This window comes from Acanthochromis polyacanthus, chromosome 4 (assembly GCF_021347895.1).
Source record: "Acanthochromis polyacanthus isolate Apoly-LR-REF ecotype Palm Island chromosome 4, KAUST_Apoly_ChrSc, whole genome shotgun sequence".
Lineage (NCBI taxonomy): Eukaryota > Metazoa > Chordata > Actinopteri > Pomacentridae > Acanthochromis > Acanthochromis polyacanthus.
The window spans coordinates 45,771,410-45,785,976 of record NC_067116.1 but is presented as its reverse complement, the minus strand read 5'-3'; the positions used below and the strand labels follow the sequence as shown (position 1 = coordinate 45,785,976).

General features: G+C 40.6%; 2 protein-coding genes across 2 annotated transcripts in view; one reads left to right on the top strand and one right to left on the bottom strand.

Annotated features, from left to right (window-relative positions):
* LOC110962037 (cortexin-1-like) overlaps positions 1 to 10,852 on the top strand; it is a 28,614-nt gene extending 17,762 nt beyond the window's left edge. The window contains exons 2-3 of the mRNA XM_051946923.1: positions 7,776 to 8,077; positions 8,574 to 10,852. Coding sequence (XP_051802883.1) covers positions 8,761 to 9,141 — 381 coding nt within the window. The 5' untranslated portion in view covers positions 7,776 to 8,077; positions 8,574 to 8,760 and the 3' untranslated portion in view covers positions 9,142 to 10,852. The remainder of the gene's footprint in view (positions 1 to 7,775; positions 8,078 to 8,573) is intronic.
* Positions 10,853 to 11,836: 984 nt separating this feature from the next.
* The window catches only part of fbn2b (fibrillin 2b), a 121,560-nt gene continuing 118,829 nt past the window's right edge, over positions 11,837 to 14,567 (bottom strand). Inside the window, 1 exon segment of the mRNA XM_051946915.1 lies at positions 11,837 to 14,278. Within this exon segment, the coding sequence (XP_051802875.1) occupies positions 13,901 to 14,278 (378 nt within the window). The 3' untranslated portion in view covers positions 11,837 to 13,900.

Here is a 14,567-nt window from a genome sequence, read left to right as displayed (position 1 = left end):
GGAGGATTAGGAGGTGAAAGGAAAGGAGAGGAAGATGGAGTGGTTTAAAATTTGATGTATTGAGGAGGAAGAATGAACACCGCTGCATGGATTACTGCCTCCGTTAGTGTAGAATGATCTGACTGTCAACAAAAGAAACTCTCTGGCATTGAGAGAGTTTCACCTTCTTTACACCACTTAAAATCATTTTGGTGAGCATGCTGTGATTTAGATTCTGCAAAATGAGTGTGACTCACCAGATTTTAGGATGGAGCTGTAACTATGCCATTCGTTGCACCTTTCAGCTTTGTCTTTCCCTTCTGTTATCTTTGTTTTACCATTTTCTTTCCTTCAGGAGACAAAAACAGGAACTTACTGCATTTAAAACTTGAAGTTTTTAAGAGGATTTGAATCATGCAGAACTTATGGACAAATACGTCTTTATAAGTATTTCCACTCATGAAAACATCTGTGCAATACCACTATTTTGTGCAATACTGTTCTTTTCACATCCAGAGGAATTTAGGTAATCTAGACTATTAGTTACACTGCCATGTAGAAGTCTGAGCTCACTTAGAAATGTCCTGATAATTGGAAAAAAAAACATTTTTTTCCAATGAAGATAGCATTAAATGAATGATAAATCCAGTGCAGACATAGTTAATGTGGTAAATGACTATTCTATCTGTAAACAGCTGATTTTTAATGGAATATCTCCATAGGGGTACAGAGGAACATTTCCAGCAACCATCACTCCTGTGTTCTAATGCTACATTGTGTTAGCTAATGGTGCTGAAAGGCTCTTTGATGGTTAGAAAACCCTTGTACAGTTAGTTAGCACATGGATAAAGGTGTAAATCATGGAATTGTCTGGGTGAACCCAGACTTTTGAACGGTGATGTACAGCTGCATCTTGTCTGTATTTTTGCACGACTTTAAACCTTTGTTTAAGGTTTGTTTCTCAGCAACAACAATGATGTTTAATTATCCAAAAGTGACAGAAACCAAAAAATCCCCAAAAACTTTGTTTATATCTCTCTCTGTTAGCTCCATTACTGGACGTTCATATCAGTATTTAGTTTGATGGTGTTCTTTAGCTCTCACAAATCGTGGTTCAATGAGGATAATTCACTCGTTTCTTTTTTTTGTAGCAACTTTTTAAAATCTACATTGGAAAGACCTACATATATAATACAATATGACATTGAATTTTAAAAAATTTGATGTTTTGAATTTTTTTCTTTTCATAAAATGATGTGGATAAATTAACATGAGATGTTTCTTCTTTTCAGGATGCAAATCTGTAGAATGAACCATTTGTTTGTTGTAGAAGAGGTTTCATACTGAAAAAATACTTTTAACGATTTTACAAAAGATGTTTTTTTAACTAAAAAATAGGTCAGTTTGACTTGCAACATAACAGGATTAAGCTATACTTTTAAATTTATATTATATAAAATGTCAAAGTATAGTTTACTTTTCTGGAATAACATAGTATGGCCTGTAGTTCATAGTAGAGCATGTCAGCAAAAAAATCCCATAGATTATGTGGTTCAAAAAGCACAAAATGATGGGATGTTGCCTAAAACTGTCATGTATGATTTGTGGTTCAGTAAATGTCATAGTCAGTATATTGTCAAAATAGTATGTTATTCAAGAAACCATCAGAGTGTAATGTGTGGTCTAAAAAATGCCATAGAATAATAGTTCATTGTACAAGAAAAGTATAGTAATTTTTGAAACTGTTCAAATTCTTATATGTTGCTAAAAAGAAAACAACAAATTAAAAAATATAGCGTAGCAGGTCATTCAAAAAACATCATAGTTAGCCTTTGGTATGAAAATACGCCATCATATACATCATATATAGAACAAATAACCAGTCAAAGGAAAGAGACATACATTGTAGAATTGTAGTAATCGTGGGCTGACTGATTTACTGATTATCAGTATTTTAGTTTTTACTGATTTACGGTAATAAATCCATTTTAAAATGCTGCTACTTTGACTCTGAACCTTTATCTAGCTGTGGTCGCTCTGTCTTCTGCAGTGATTTGATTGGTTATACGTCACCAATAAAACTCCTTTAACTTAACATCTGTAAACAAAACAAAAACGGATCAACAAAGTTTTCTGTTAGAGTTTGTGTTCTTCTAAGTTTAACTCCAAGATTTTAAATACTTTCATTTTCTGCAAATGAACTTATCCTCCAGATGTCTCACTAATAATCATTATCAGCCTTAAAAACCCACAAACACCCCCCCTCTATACTGGACCACACTTAGGACAGTCCGGTTCCCCCTTCTATAAATCTGCTTGGAATCTTCCACTTCCTGTTTGTCAAAGTGGCCTTCTACCTGGACAGGTTTAGTTGGAGCTCATCAACAAACATTTTGGGTAACTGCACTTTAATCTGGATGGATGACACTGAATTAGTCTGTTTTAATGAGACTGAGTTCAGATGTGTAGCTCTGTCATTAAATAGGAAATTATTTCTCAGAATTCACAGAGAAAAGTCTAAATGTTTGCTAGGTTAGCGTCCCACATGTTCTGTGGCTCAGCTAAAGCTAACTCTCTCCAACTTCTGGATCTCTGGAGCTGCTTGTTGTTCAAATATCTTCTAGAGGTGCTGAAGCTCAGAAAGTCTGAGATGTTTGTTCAGAATCAGCTCATTCTCAAGTCTGATCTGAACTGTCCTCTTTAGTTTGAACTTTCCCTAAACTTAGGAGTTAATGACAGAGCAGCACATCCAGACTCAGTCTCATTTATGTAGAGATTAAACTTCAGTGTCATTCATTGATGTTAAAGTGCAGTTTTTCATGTTTGTTGCTCATGCTCCCGACCAAACCAGTCCAGGTGGAAGACGATATGAAGAGAAGCTCCAGAGGATGAATATCACACATTTATGTTGGAAATAAATGTCCTTTAATTAGACATTGTCATGCAAAAGTTGGATTTCCCTTTAATGATGTTTAAATCTTTATTTTGTTGATGTTGGTTTCTAAATGTTTTCTGACACTCGGCCCCAAACATTAAAACCTTCTACGGCTCACAAGCTGCAACAATTCACACATTATCAACGATCTTTGTGACTAAACGAAGATAAAAAACTGAAAAACTGTCTGATTCCTGCATCATGAATGTAAATCTTTTTGGTTTTTATGACAGTAAACTGAATATATTTGGGTTTGACATTTTATAAACCAAAACAAGAAATGAATTAGTGGAGAAAACAATCAACAGATTAATGGACAAAGAAAATGTGTTTTCCAACATATATGTCTGAATTCCTCCAACATTACAAGATACATACAATTTAAATTCAGTTTTATTTATAGAACACTAATTACAGGTCAAATTGTCTCAAGACGCTTTATTTTTATATTTTTATATTTTTTTTGTCATATTTAAAATAGAACAAAGTCAGAAATTTAAACCTCTTGACTAATCCAATTTATTATTTGGTTTTTAAGAGACTAATGGACAATTAAAATAACTTTCTCCTCTAAAACTAATAATAGAAGGAACAGTTTTAAATCCTGCAGTCCCACGACGACAAGAATAAAGTTTGTGAACAAAAACTAAATCTGCTGCTGGATTCCATTAAAGTCCTAATAAATGATGATAAAGTGTGATACTAAAGGTTTGTGGAGCTAAAAATGTCAAAGTAAAGATATCAAGTTGAACATCTGGATGGAGGCTGATAAAAGTTGACCTCCCTTCATTTCTCTGGAGCGACTCCATGGATTTTAGGGATGCTGGTTAAAGACCTGCTCTTCTAGTCGTCTTCCTTCTAGTCGCTGTAAAAAGTCACTCCATCCTCGCCGACTTCAACACCTCTTCATGACAACTTGTTCTGCCTCTGACCTGGTGGAAACTCCAGAAACTCGAGAAAACCGTCGAGACTCGGATTTTGGAAAAACAGATCGGATGGGGGAAGGTGTGGTGGGCGGTGGGGAGTAGAGGGGGGAGGTGGGTGGAGTCTGGGTGGATCCAAGGCGGAGTCAGGGTGGAGAGTAGGTGGGGATGTGGGTGGTGACCTCCCCCCATCTACTCCTCCCACCTCCCCTCCCACTCTCCGCCCTGACTCCACTCTGACTCCGCCTTGGCTCCACCCAGACTCCGCCCATGTGGTCACTTGGAAACGACAATGTCAAAGGGACGACGAGTTTATTTCTTTTTATCTGATCTGTAGCTCAGTGAGTTAAGGGTTTACCATGGAGCTGCAGGTTGCTGGTTCAAAACCAGACCCTTCTTAAATTTTCTGAAAAAACTTGGACAAAAACAAAGAAGAAAACTGCCAGTGGTGGGACTTGATCCTGCTACCTTCCACTTGGTAGTCTCTCCTCTTATCCTCTTGAGCTACTCACTCAGACACTAATTCTTCTTTTTTTTGCGCATTTATCATCGATTTTTTGTCATTTTTGAGTTTTTTTTTTAACTTGAGTCTCGACTCGACCATTTTTCTCAGGAGGTTGGACTTCAGCCTTTGTGCTGGAGGGTTGAACCCTCAGTTCCAAGACTTTCCAAAGCCTCCACACCTCCCCAGTCCTCAGGACCTGAGCTTTCACACAGTCTGAGGGTTGAAATGTTCTAAGTCCCACAGTAGATCTCTGTTAGATTTAACTTTCAGACAGTCCAAGGACTGATATCTTCTGAGTTCCTGAGTAGTTCTCTGTTAGTTTGAACCTTCAGACAGTCTGAGGACTGAAGTTTTAAAAGTTTCTCAGTACTTGTGTGTTAGTTTGAACTTTGTGGTGAACAGAAGCCTTAAAACTTGTGACCATGAGTCTTGATTTCACATTTAGACCATCCATCTGAGTTCTTCTCAGACCTTCACCTGTGGGTTCTTCAGAAATCCTGAACAAACTTTGATTCTCTTCACTGAACAGTAAAGTTTGTGGAGATCAGAAGGTAACATTAGTTTGATCGATGCTTTCAACTACTAGTAGACTTTATCTGGAAAGCAGTTTTCTGAAATGAGCTCTTAGTAAATCTGTCCACAGTCAAACCAAGAACACAGAAAGAGGAAATGTTTGAAGAAACAACTTGATGTTTTCATTTCAGACTAGAAAACGCTTTAAGACCTTCATCTGTTTTTGCTCTTTTTCATCGTTTTATCGTCTCTTCTGTTTAATTTGATCTTCTAAAGTCTAACTGGTGTCTTTTCAAATGTTTTGTCTTTAGTTTGATTCTTCTTAAATCTTTAGTTTTGCTCTTTTCTAATGTCTGATTTGATTTCTAAATGTTTTGTCTTTTTAATGTTTAATTGTTGTTTTTTCAAATGTTTTATCGGCTTGTTTTGAAAAATTTCCTTTTCTTTCCCAATGTTTAATTTTTAGATTAAATCTTTAAGGTTTTTCTTTTTAAATGTTTTACCACCTTTTGTTTAATTTTATTTTTATATGCTTCATTGTATTTTCTCTTTAATTCCTATTTAAAATTTTATTGTCTTTAAGATTTAATTTTCTAATTAAACATTCATTTTTTTAATTGAATGTTTTGTCTTTTTAAAGGTTTAATAATCTAATTAAATGTTTTATTTTTTAAATGTTTAATTTTCTGAAATATTTCATCTTTCATATTTTTTTTGAAAACTTTGTTTATTTTCACAATTACAAGTTTTATATCTTGTTTAATTATCTAATTAAATATTTTCTGTTTAATATAATTTAATTGTATTTAATGATTAATTTTCTTTTTAGAGTTTTATTGTATTAAATGTTTTTTTCCTTTGCTTTAATTGCTTTTTTATTGTAATTTATTTCTTTAATCATTTTTTCTGTCAGATTTTAAGCCCAACCTTAAAAATGAAACAAACCCTTAAATCACAATAAAAATACTTCTGTTGTCACAATCATGAGTTAGTCACTTATTCAGTTTATCAGTTCAACTTTATTTGTTTAGAACCTTTCACACAGATGACAAAACTACACAAGCAAAGAGAAAAACTATGATTAAAACTCAAACATTTAAAAAAAGATTTATCATGGTAATAGAATGTGTTCAGGGGATGGAGGGAGTTTATTGAAGTCTTCTTGGGCTCACACAGTAAATCATTTAAAATAGAAACTTGATGTTCAGTCTAAGGAAACTGCAGAGCGACAGAAGAACCAACAATATCTCCTGTTTTCTCCTTTAATGAGTCGACTCTTCTGGTGCTTTCAGACCAAAGAACTACAGACTCTTCACAACCTGCTCAAACTCTTGGTACAGGACCTCACCACACGGGTCAACAAGGTTTCCTTCTCATTTCTACTCTGAAGCTCACCTTCTCCTGCTCAAACTGCTGACAAATGTTTGTGCTGCTCTAAAGTCTGGTCTCCAGAACTTCCTAAAAACTCTTAAAGTCTCTTCTGCTGCAGGTTGCTCTGTAGAACTGTTCCAGAAAACCTCACTAAACCACATGGAGGGGCCTCAAGATAGTCGTCCAAATGAAAGCGTACAAAAACCAAACTAGCACAACCCAAACGCTAAAGTCTCCTGCAGCCTACCAGAGAAGCTCTTTAAGCAGAGAATCAGGACAGGAACTCTTACCTTCTGGACAACCAACGTTGGTTCACAAACAACCAAAAACCTCTAAAGACTCACTACAGCCAAGATAAAGACACAACTCAGCTGCACCAAATCCACTAATCACTGCACACATTAGCACCATGTGCTAACTGTGGCTAAAGAAGCACATTTACCAAGACAACTATCCAGTACAAAGCCCTAAAACACACCAAGAAACACATTAAAGAGGATTTTACTGCTGGAAGCTGCAAGCCAACACCTAAAAAACAAACTAAAACAACGGAGCCAAACCCGGTTCAGTGAAGAGAAGCAGAGGAAATGTTTGACTGCAGACATAAAGCAGGAAGACACTGAGCTGCTCAGGTGTTCCTGATTACACCAAGCAGCCACCTGGACAGCCAATAGGAACACAGCTTACTGGAAGTCCAGAGGGCTGGCTTAGTGAAGGAAATTTAGTTTAAAGTTGAAGCAGAAAGTTAACAAAGAAAGTTGAAAACCACCTTCTGATCCCTGAAATCTCTGAGTTTTCACACAAAGAACGCCTGAACATGTCAAACTGGTTCCATAGTAGAACCTTCACTGTAAAAACGTCATAGTATGGTGTGTTGCTTAAAAAACATTAGTTCAGCTGAAAATAGTTGTTGTTCACTGTGTATTGGGTAGAACTCATTTTGATTTAGACTGATTAGCATACAGAACCCTGTGATGTTTATGGTTTACAGCTGAGAACTAGCTGCTAAAAGTCCAGAATATTATTTCTTATTTTAGGTGTGATAATTGTCAGTAAACATTCTAAGAAGTGGAAATTAACAGGGTTGTATATAGAGCTGTTCTTGTACAATATTTGTCTCTTAACTGCCCTCAGGATTCTGTTGTTGAGCTAACAGTTTTACATAACAGGCAGATGCTGCAGCTGATGATGCTCTAATTCACATAAACAAGGAAACAAGTCCATCAGAATTTAATGTTAACAGTCCAAAATGTAAAGGTCATATATAGCTTTACTACTGGGTTTCAGAGCCAAAAAAAACCATGAAAAATACTTTGTAAAAGCGAGAGGTCGGTAGCAGCTTTCATTTTTTCTTACAACTTTTCGGTGCCCCCCCTCAACGTTAATCTGGATCTGCCCCTGATTTCAAGTTGATTTAAATTCACTTTCAGCTGCAGAAATGCTCATTTGAGAGGAATGAACTACCTTGTAATATTATCTGTAAATGACAGCTGTAATCGTGGTATTCTGCCGTATTTTGCCACTAATCTGTTGTCTCTGTTTCCTTCAGGTGGCTCAGCTTTAACCTGAACATCTGCTGAGGACTCCTGGAACAGCCCCACCAGCAGATCCTGCATTCAGATGAAGTCACTTTTTACTCTGACTGACAACCCAACGTAGCTGACGGACAGACATCTTCTCACGGCGTTTTTCTACCTCTCCTTGCTTCTCCACTTGTCAAGAGAGGCGGTTTTTTGAAGTGATCAGCCCAACTGAAAAACGGTGGAAGAGTGCGTCTGACAGCTCTGACCCACTTATCAGCTCCGACAGGAACAACTTTGCATTTTAGCAGGCGGCAAACAGGGAAAAAAGGTTATGCGCTGTTTTATATTCAGGGTTCATCGATCGACTCACCTCCACGTCTAATTAACCACCCACACACACACACACACACACACACACACACACACACACACACACCTGGTTTGCTGGCCTCTGCAGATGCTTTGAATAGTGTTTGCCTCTCAGTTCAGTGACACAAACACTAACACGGCTGCACCACTGGGTGTTAGAAGTCCATCTGCACACCATTAGCTCCCTCAGACAACACTGACCTTGACAGTGTTCGGAGACGGTGTGTGTGTGCGTGCGTGTGCGTGTGTGTGTGCGCGTTAGCTGTCTGCTCCGATTCAGAGTGAGAATGAGAGCTGATGTGGCAAAGTGGCTCTGATAAATAAAAAAAATCATCTACTGCCTGAGGGTCGGCCACTCAAATAAGAGTTTTTTTTATTGCTGAAATGTGTCATGCAGAAGAGTATTAATTGAAAAGTGTGTGCGTGTGCGTGTGTCTGTCACTTTGCCAGAGCAGATTAAGGCCACACCTCTCTGGGTCATGTCACTCCGACTGACCTAGATTTGACGAAATAAATCGGCCACCTGAGGAAAACGTGTCGTCACCGTGATGCCCGCCTCGTAGACTAACCGGCTCTCTGCAGTGAAGTGAAGCTCCGCGGCGCTGCTCATCATCGTAAGGCCACATCTGCACCGTAACCCCGATGAACGCCTTCCCTTCCTTCTCTGCACCTCCACCCAACACACCAACCATCCAGTCAGTGTGTAAGCCCTGTCTGAGGGCCCCGTGGAGGATGAACGATGTGCCCACACTCGACTATGAGTTGCTGCTGTCCCCGGCCAGCTCCTCCCTCCCCGGCGGCCCCGGTGGTGGCAGCAGCAGCCCGCCTCTGGCGCTGGTCGGGGTGGACGCCGAGCAGCGCACCGCCTTGGCCTTCGTAGGCCTCCTCATGCTCTTCCTGGTCTTCCTGCTGGTCAGGTGCTTCAGGATCCTGCTGGACCCCTACAGCCGCATGCCCGCATCATCCTGGACTGACCACAAGGAGGGGCTGGAGAGGGGTCAGTTTGATTACGCTCTGGTGTAGGCTGGAAAGCTGCTCCCTCACTTTTAGAAGCAGTTCAGACGCAGAGACGGCGGTGCGTGTTGGAGTGAAGCCTGGCTGAACTCACTGTGTGCTAGAGTAGATACACTACCATTCAAAAGTCTGGCCTCACTCAGAAATGTCCTTGTTTTTGAAAGAAAAGCAGTTTTTTCAATGAAGATAACATTAAATGAATCAGAAGTCTAGATATTGTTAATACGGTAAACGACTACAGGAGGTCCTCGACTTACATCAGGGTTCTGTTCCTACGATGTGACCGAAGATGATTTTCACCGTAAGTCAGAACTCTGGTGAAAATGTAAACCAACCCGTTACTGCATCACGATATCCATCAGTTTACATATTTATACAACCACAGTAACACAAACAGTCATTAGCTCACACTGAAACACAACTCAGTACGAAAATACCGGCAAAAATGTAAAGTGTAAGTCTGACTGATGCTGGGAGCCATGATGTTAGCGGATGTAGCATCATCCAATGTGGCGGCAAACGCAGACAAAGCTGTCGTATAGCACCGCACGACGACTGAACATACAGTATTCATCCGCTCCACTCACCAACTAGTTCCACGGAACCATTTCCGTACATTCAGTTCTGATATAACGATAAAACAACGTAAGTCGAGGACATCGTAAACCGAGGACCTCCTGCAGTAAACAGCTGATTTCTAATGGAATATCTCCATGGGGGTACAGAGGAACATTTCCAGCAACCATCACTCCTGTGTTCTAATGCTACATTGTGTTAGCTAATGGTGCTGAAAGGCTCATTGATGGTTAGAAAACCCTTGTTCAGTTATGTTAGCACATGGATAAAGGTGTTCATGGAAAACATGGAATTGCCCAAACTTTCGAATGGTAGCGTACGAGGCTGCAGGACTGTCAGTGCGGCTCAACTCCCTGCAAACACTCGCCAAAACCCAGACGCTGGACCACGAAGGACAGAAATAATGAGCTGCACAGCTGCCTTAACCTGACCTCCTGCAACCGTCACCACAGAATCACTTCAGGGCTCCAAAACTCCCCAGCTTTTAAAACACAGAATGATTTAGGAGCAGCGTGGTTTTTATCAGACAGAACATGAATGGAGGAGTTTACACCGAAGCAGACGCCCCTTTAACAAACCATTAAAGTGCTGATCCAGGAGCACAAACACTCGCTTTTTTCTGATCCGTGAGCAGCACTAGACTTCCAACATGCTTTCAGCAGGTAGTTTGTCTCCACGAAATATCGTCTGTGTACATTTTGTGTGTTACTGTGTCTATAACTGAGAAGCCATATTGAAACTATATAACCCCTGCAAGTAGAGTTTACGTTCCCCGGTCGTGTCCTTCGCCGTAGTCGGCCTGCAGAGCGTGGTGATGAAGCAGACAGCGACCTTTAGGCGAGAGAAAGCTTTATTTTTCTATTCTCGACTCGAGTTTTGGAGTCTCCTTTTTGCTATCTTTTTCTCTCTTCCTCCTCCTGTGTCGATCTTTAGACTGTGGGTTTTTTGAAGTAGTCTTGCAGCCCAGGAGGCAAAGCAGGTAGCTTTGCTTTTTCTTCTGCTTTGTAATTGCATATTTTTCTGAACTCTTTGTTTTTTTGATACACTGGATCAAAACAGTGAAAATAATGAGTCCTTCAGATTTACTCTTCTCTGATTTCCACTGATTCCTGGACTGGAAATTAAATAAAAAAGGACTTCCTGCTATCGTCTCCTTGTGTTGTTTTTCTCAGCGAATCCACAAAAAACAAGAAAAGCACTCAGAGCTCAGTCCTCCTCCAAAGCTGCTCAGTCGTTTCATTTCAAACGGCTGAAATCTTGAAAAAATTTGTGCCAGAAATCACAGAAACATAGAATGATTCCATTTAATATAAATGTAACCACAAACTAAATGACCTTCTGCTGAGTACAGGCGTGTTCTGCATGTGTACGTTATGTATGGATACCGGATCATGTGACCTAAATATGTAACAGGAGGCGGGAACTGATGGGACTCAGAAACACCCCCACAGTTTAATCAGCTGTTCCTTGGATCATTTCTGATGGATAAGTCCTGATAAGTCCTCAGAGGTGGATTTGTAGTAGGATCACAATCAGCTGATGTAGTGTTCACTGGTTGTCATGGTTACAGTGTCCACTAGATCTGGCAATTTCCAGCATCCCATTCATTGTTTCTATGCGAAACGCATCACATTGCATGCTGGTGCATTTCCTCGGAGTGGACAGTATCTCATTTACATGAAGTAGACTGGGCGGCGTGCCGAAGTCTGACGCATCACGAAACTTTCATCAAACGTCTCAACTAGCCATCGAACTAAAATGAGGACGGGTTCAGGAGCTTATTTCTCGCCTCAAATGCTTTCAGAAATACTTTTCGCCGAAGTGTTTTCGAAATAAAAGAAAGTCGCCATGTTGGTCCAACGCATCTACCGGACTGAAGGTCTGAAGGGAGTCATGTGACCTCCTAGTGGGTCGCTAGTGACCAAGGAGGGATTTCCAGAGCGTTTACATGAGAGAAAAACAGATCTAGTGGATACATAGCATTACAGTGACGCCAAAATCTGAGCACTTGGTCCTTCCCTGGAAATTTTATCCAAATCCATTGGTCTGTGTTTGAGTAATGTTGCAGACGGACGGATAAAGCTCTGCCTCCTTGGTGGAGTAAAGAAAAAAACAAGAACACAAGACGTAAAAATATAACCCACATTACTTTATTGCCATTTATGTCACTGGACAAAAGTTTACAATTTTATGTGAATCATTTGAATTTTACAAAACTGCCATTTGTGTCATGAATCTTTGGTTTTTTTAAAGATTTATTTTTTTATTAATCCTCAGCTGGTTGGATGATTGTCGTATCAGCTTTCAGTTCATTGACAGGTTTCAGCCTAATAATAAAAAACAATCAAAACTTTCTTGTTTTTCTGAATTCTAAAGTATAAAATACTTGGATGCGAGCAGATGATGATGATTCAAGTTTGAAGCTGAGATACAGTAAGCACACGCAACACACTGCCTTTTTCCTTTAAAAACAAAAAAATAACAACATAGTGGCAAAAAAAAGAAAAATTACAAGCTGACATTAAAGATACAAGTATACAAAGGTTCCCAGGTTAGAAAACGGTTGTCTTATAAACATAGTCTCGGCTGTGGAACAGTGCAGCAACCTGAACGTTCAGAGAAAAGCGTGTTTTCATCGTAGCACCATAAGATCCGAGCAGGATGGACGAGTTTGCGCGATCCTGATGACATTTTACAGACAGTGTGAGCTTCCCAGATAATCGGAATGTTAATTATCTTCAAGTCTGACGTGTTTTCTGTTTCTCAGTGACTTAAAAACAAGACGCCGTTTTCAATCAGAACAAAGTCAGCAGCACTTTAAAGCCTTCAATCTTGGGTTTACTGTGAGTATTTGACATTAAAAAAACATCTACATTTCACTTAAAAATATACAATTTAATTTTCAAGAAGCAAGTGTTATAATATTGGTTTTTCAGCAACTGAGACAGAAGACGGACAAACACAACAACAAAACCTAGCAAAAAAAAGTCACTTTTGCAATCCAGATTCAAGACTGCACTGTTCTTTGTACAGCGTCACGTAAGAGATGGAATCATGTAGCACCTTTTTCTTCCTCTTTGAGAGAAAAAAAACAAAATCACAAGAAATGAAATATGACCTGATGGTGTTTCTGTGAGAGTGAGGTTTCACTGCCAGTTACAGCTTTAACGTGTCGTGTACCTTTTCTTATCCTGCTGTCGGGTCGTAAACGAGGCTCAGCAGTGAAGTCAAAGAAGTCAGATAAAGTCGGCTTAGTGTCGTTTCAGCCGCCCGGCGCCTGCTCTGCTCTCCTGAAGGGTTTGATTTGTTAAAAGAACAACAAAGAAGGCAGGAGATGCTAAAAGCTCCAGACGTGGGACAAATGAAGGTCCAGAATCAGTGCACCTGAAGTCATAGTAATCCCTTAGAGGATAATAAAGGCGACCTGGTCTATCTTCTTTAGAGCTACTAGCTGGTGTTCCCTGCTGGTGGTGGATGCCGAGGGACGCTAGCACCCCCTCATGTTTTAAAGTCAGCATGGCAGCATGGAGTCCTGACTGAGGTAACCCAACAAACGTCAGAGCGGTTCACTATCTGACAGAGAAAGCGGTAAATTGGCATCCAGCAATAATAAAAAACAAAAGAAAACAGAGAGCTATGGACCAAAAGAACCTGAAATGCTGTGGAAATGTTGCAGTCCTTCGTGTTAACATTTTTCAAACAGCACAAATACATTAAATGACAAACTACAATACTGAGAGGGGCGGAAACCTGGATCCCCAGCGCCGTGACGTTTCATCTTTTTTATTTTTACCAGGATCACAGAGAGGTGACGGAGTCCTGGGACCAGCGTGGCCTTTGCCTCCAGCCTTTTTAGTGATTTAAATACTGACATACGTGCTGCGTACACAGACAGCGTGGGCCACTCTCAGCACTTTATCCGCCTCTTAAAGCCTGTTCTTACGCTCAGCTGTACAAAGTGCTTCATGGACTTTCTCTGTGGTCCCAGAACGGCGTCATCTCTCTGCCACCTCCTCCACTGGATCTCACAGGGTCAGGCAGGACTGGAAGGGTAAAAAAAACACACAAAACATGAACAGATAATAAGTTGAACAGTAACAAAGTGGTGGCAGACTGGGGCCGCTGACTCAGTCTTTGGCAGCCCTGATGGGAGCCCCTGCAGGTGGAGGGTAGAAGGTCAGTCCAGAGCGGCTCAGTGCAGGTGGATGTGGAGCTTGATGCGCAGGGCTTCTCCGATCTCCCCTCGCCGGTAGTCGCTGTCGTGCTGCTCCTCCAGCTGGTGCATCCTCCGGGGCCCGAACAGCGGCAGGCTGGCGATCTCCAGCCGGTAGGACCCGGCCGACGGGGGCCTCTTCCCCAGCCGGAGGACGCTCTTCCCGTCACGGCGTTCCAGCAGGCGGAAGTGTTCGTTGGCGTTGCCGTGGGTGATGACGTAGCGGACGTGGTGCTCCAGCGGCTGCAGGGCCGGAAGCAGCTCCAGCAGAGGCTCTTTGTTGAGCAGCGAGCTCAGGGAGACGTTCATGGGGATGGAGGTCTGGATGTCCACGCTGGCCATGCTCACCACCGCCTCCTACAGGCAGAAGAAAGGAGACTGTAAACCAGGGGTGCCACACTCATTTTAGTTCAGGGGGCCAAATACAGCCCAATCTGATCTGAAGGAACCAGAAAAACCACAGCATAACAACATACACCACCGTCTGGGCTCACTTAGAAATGTCCTTATTGTTGAAAGAAAAGCAGGTTTTTTCATTGAAGATAGCATTAAATGAATGATAAATCCAGTGCAGACATAGTTAATGTGGTAAATGACTATTCTATCTGTAAACAGCTGATTTTTAATGGAATATCTCCATAGGGGT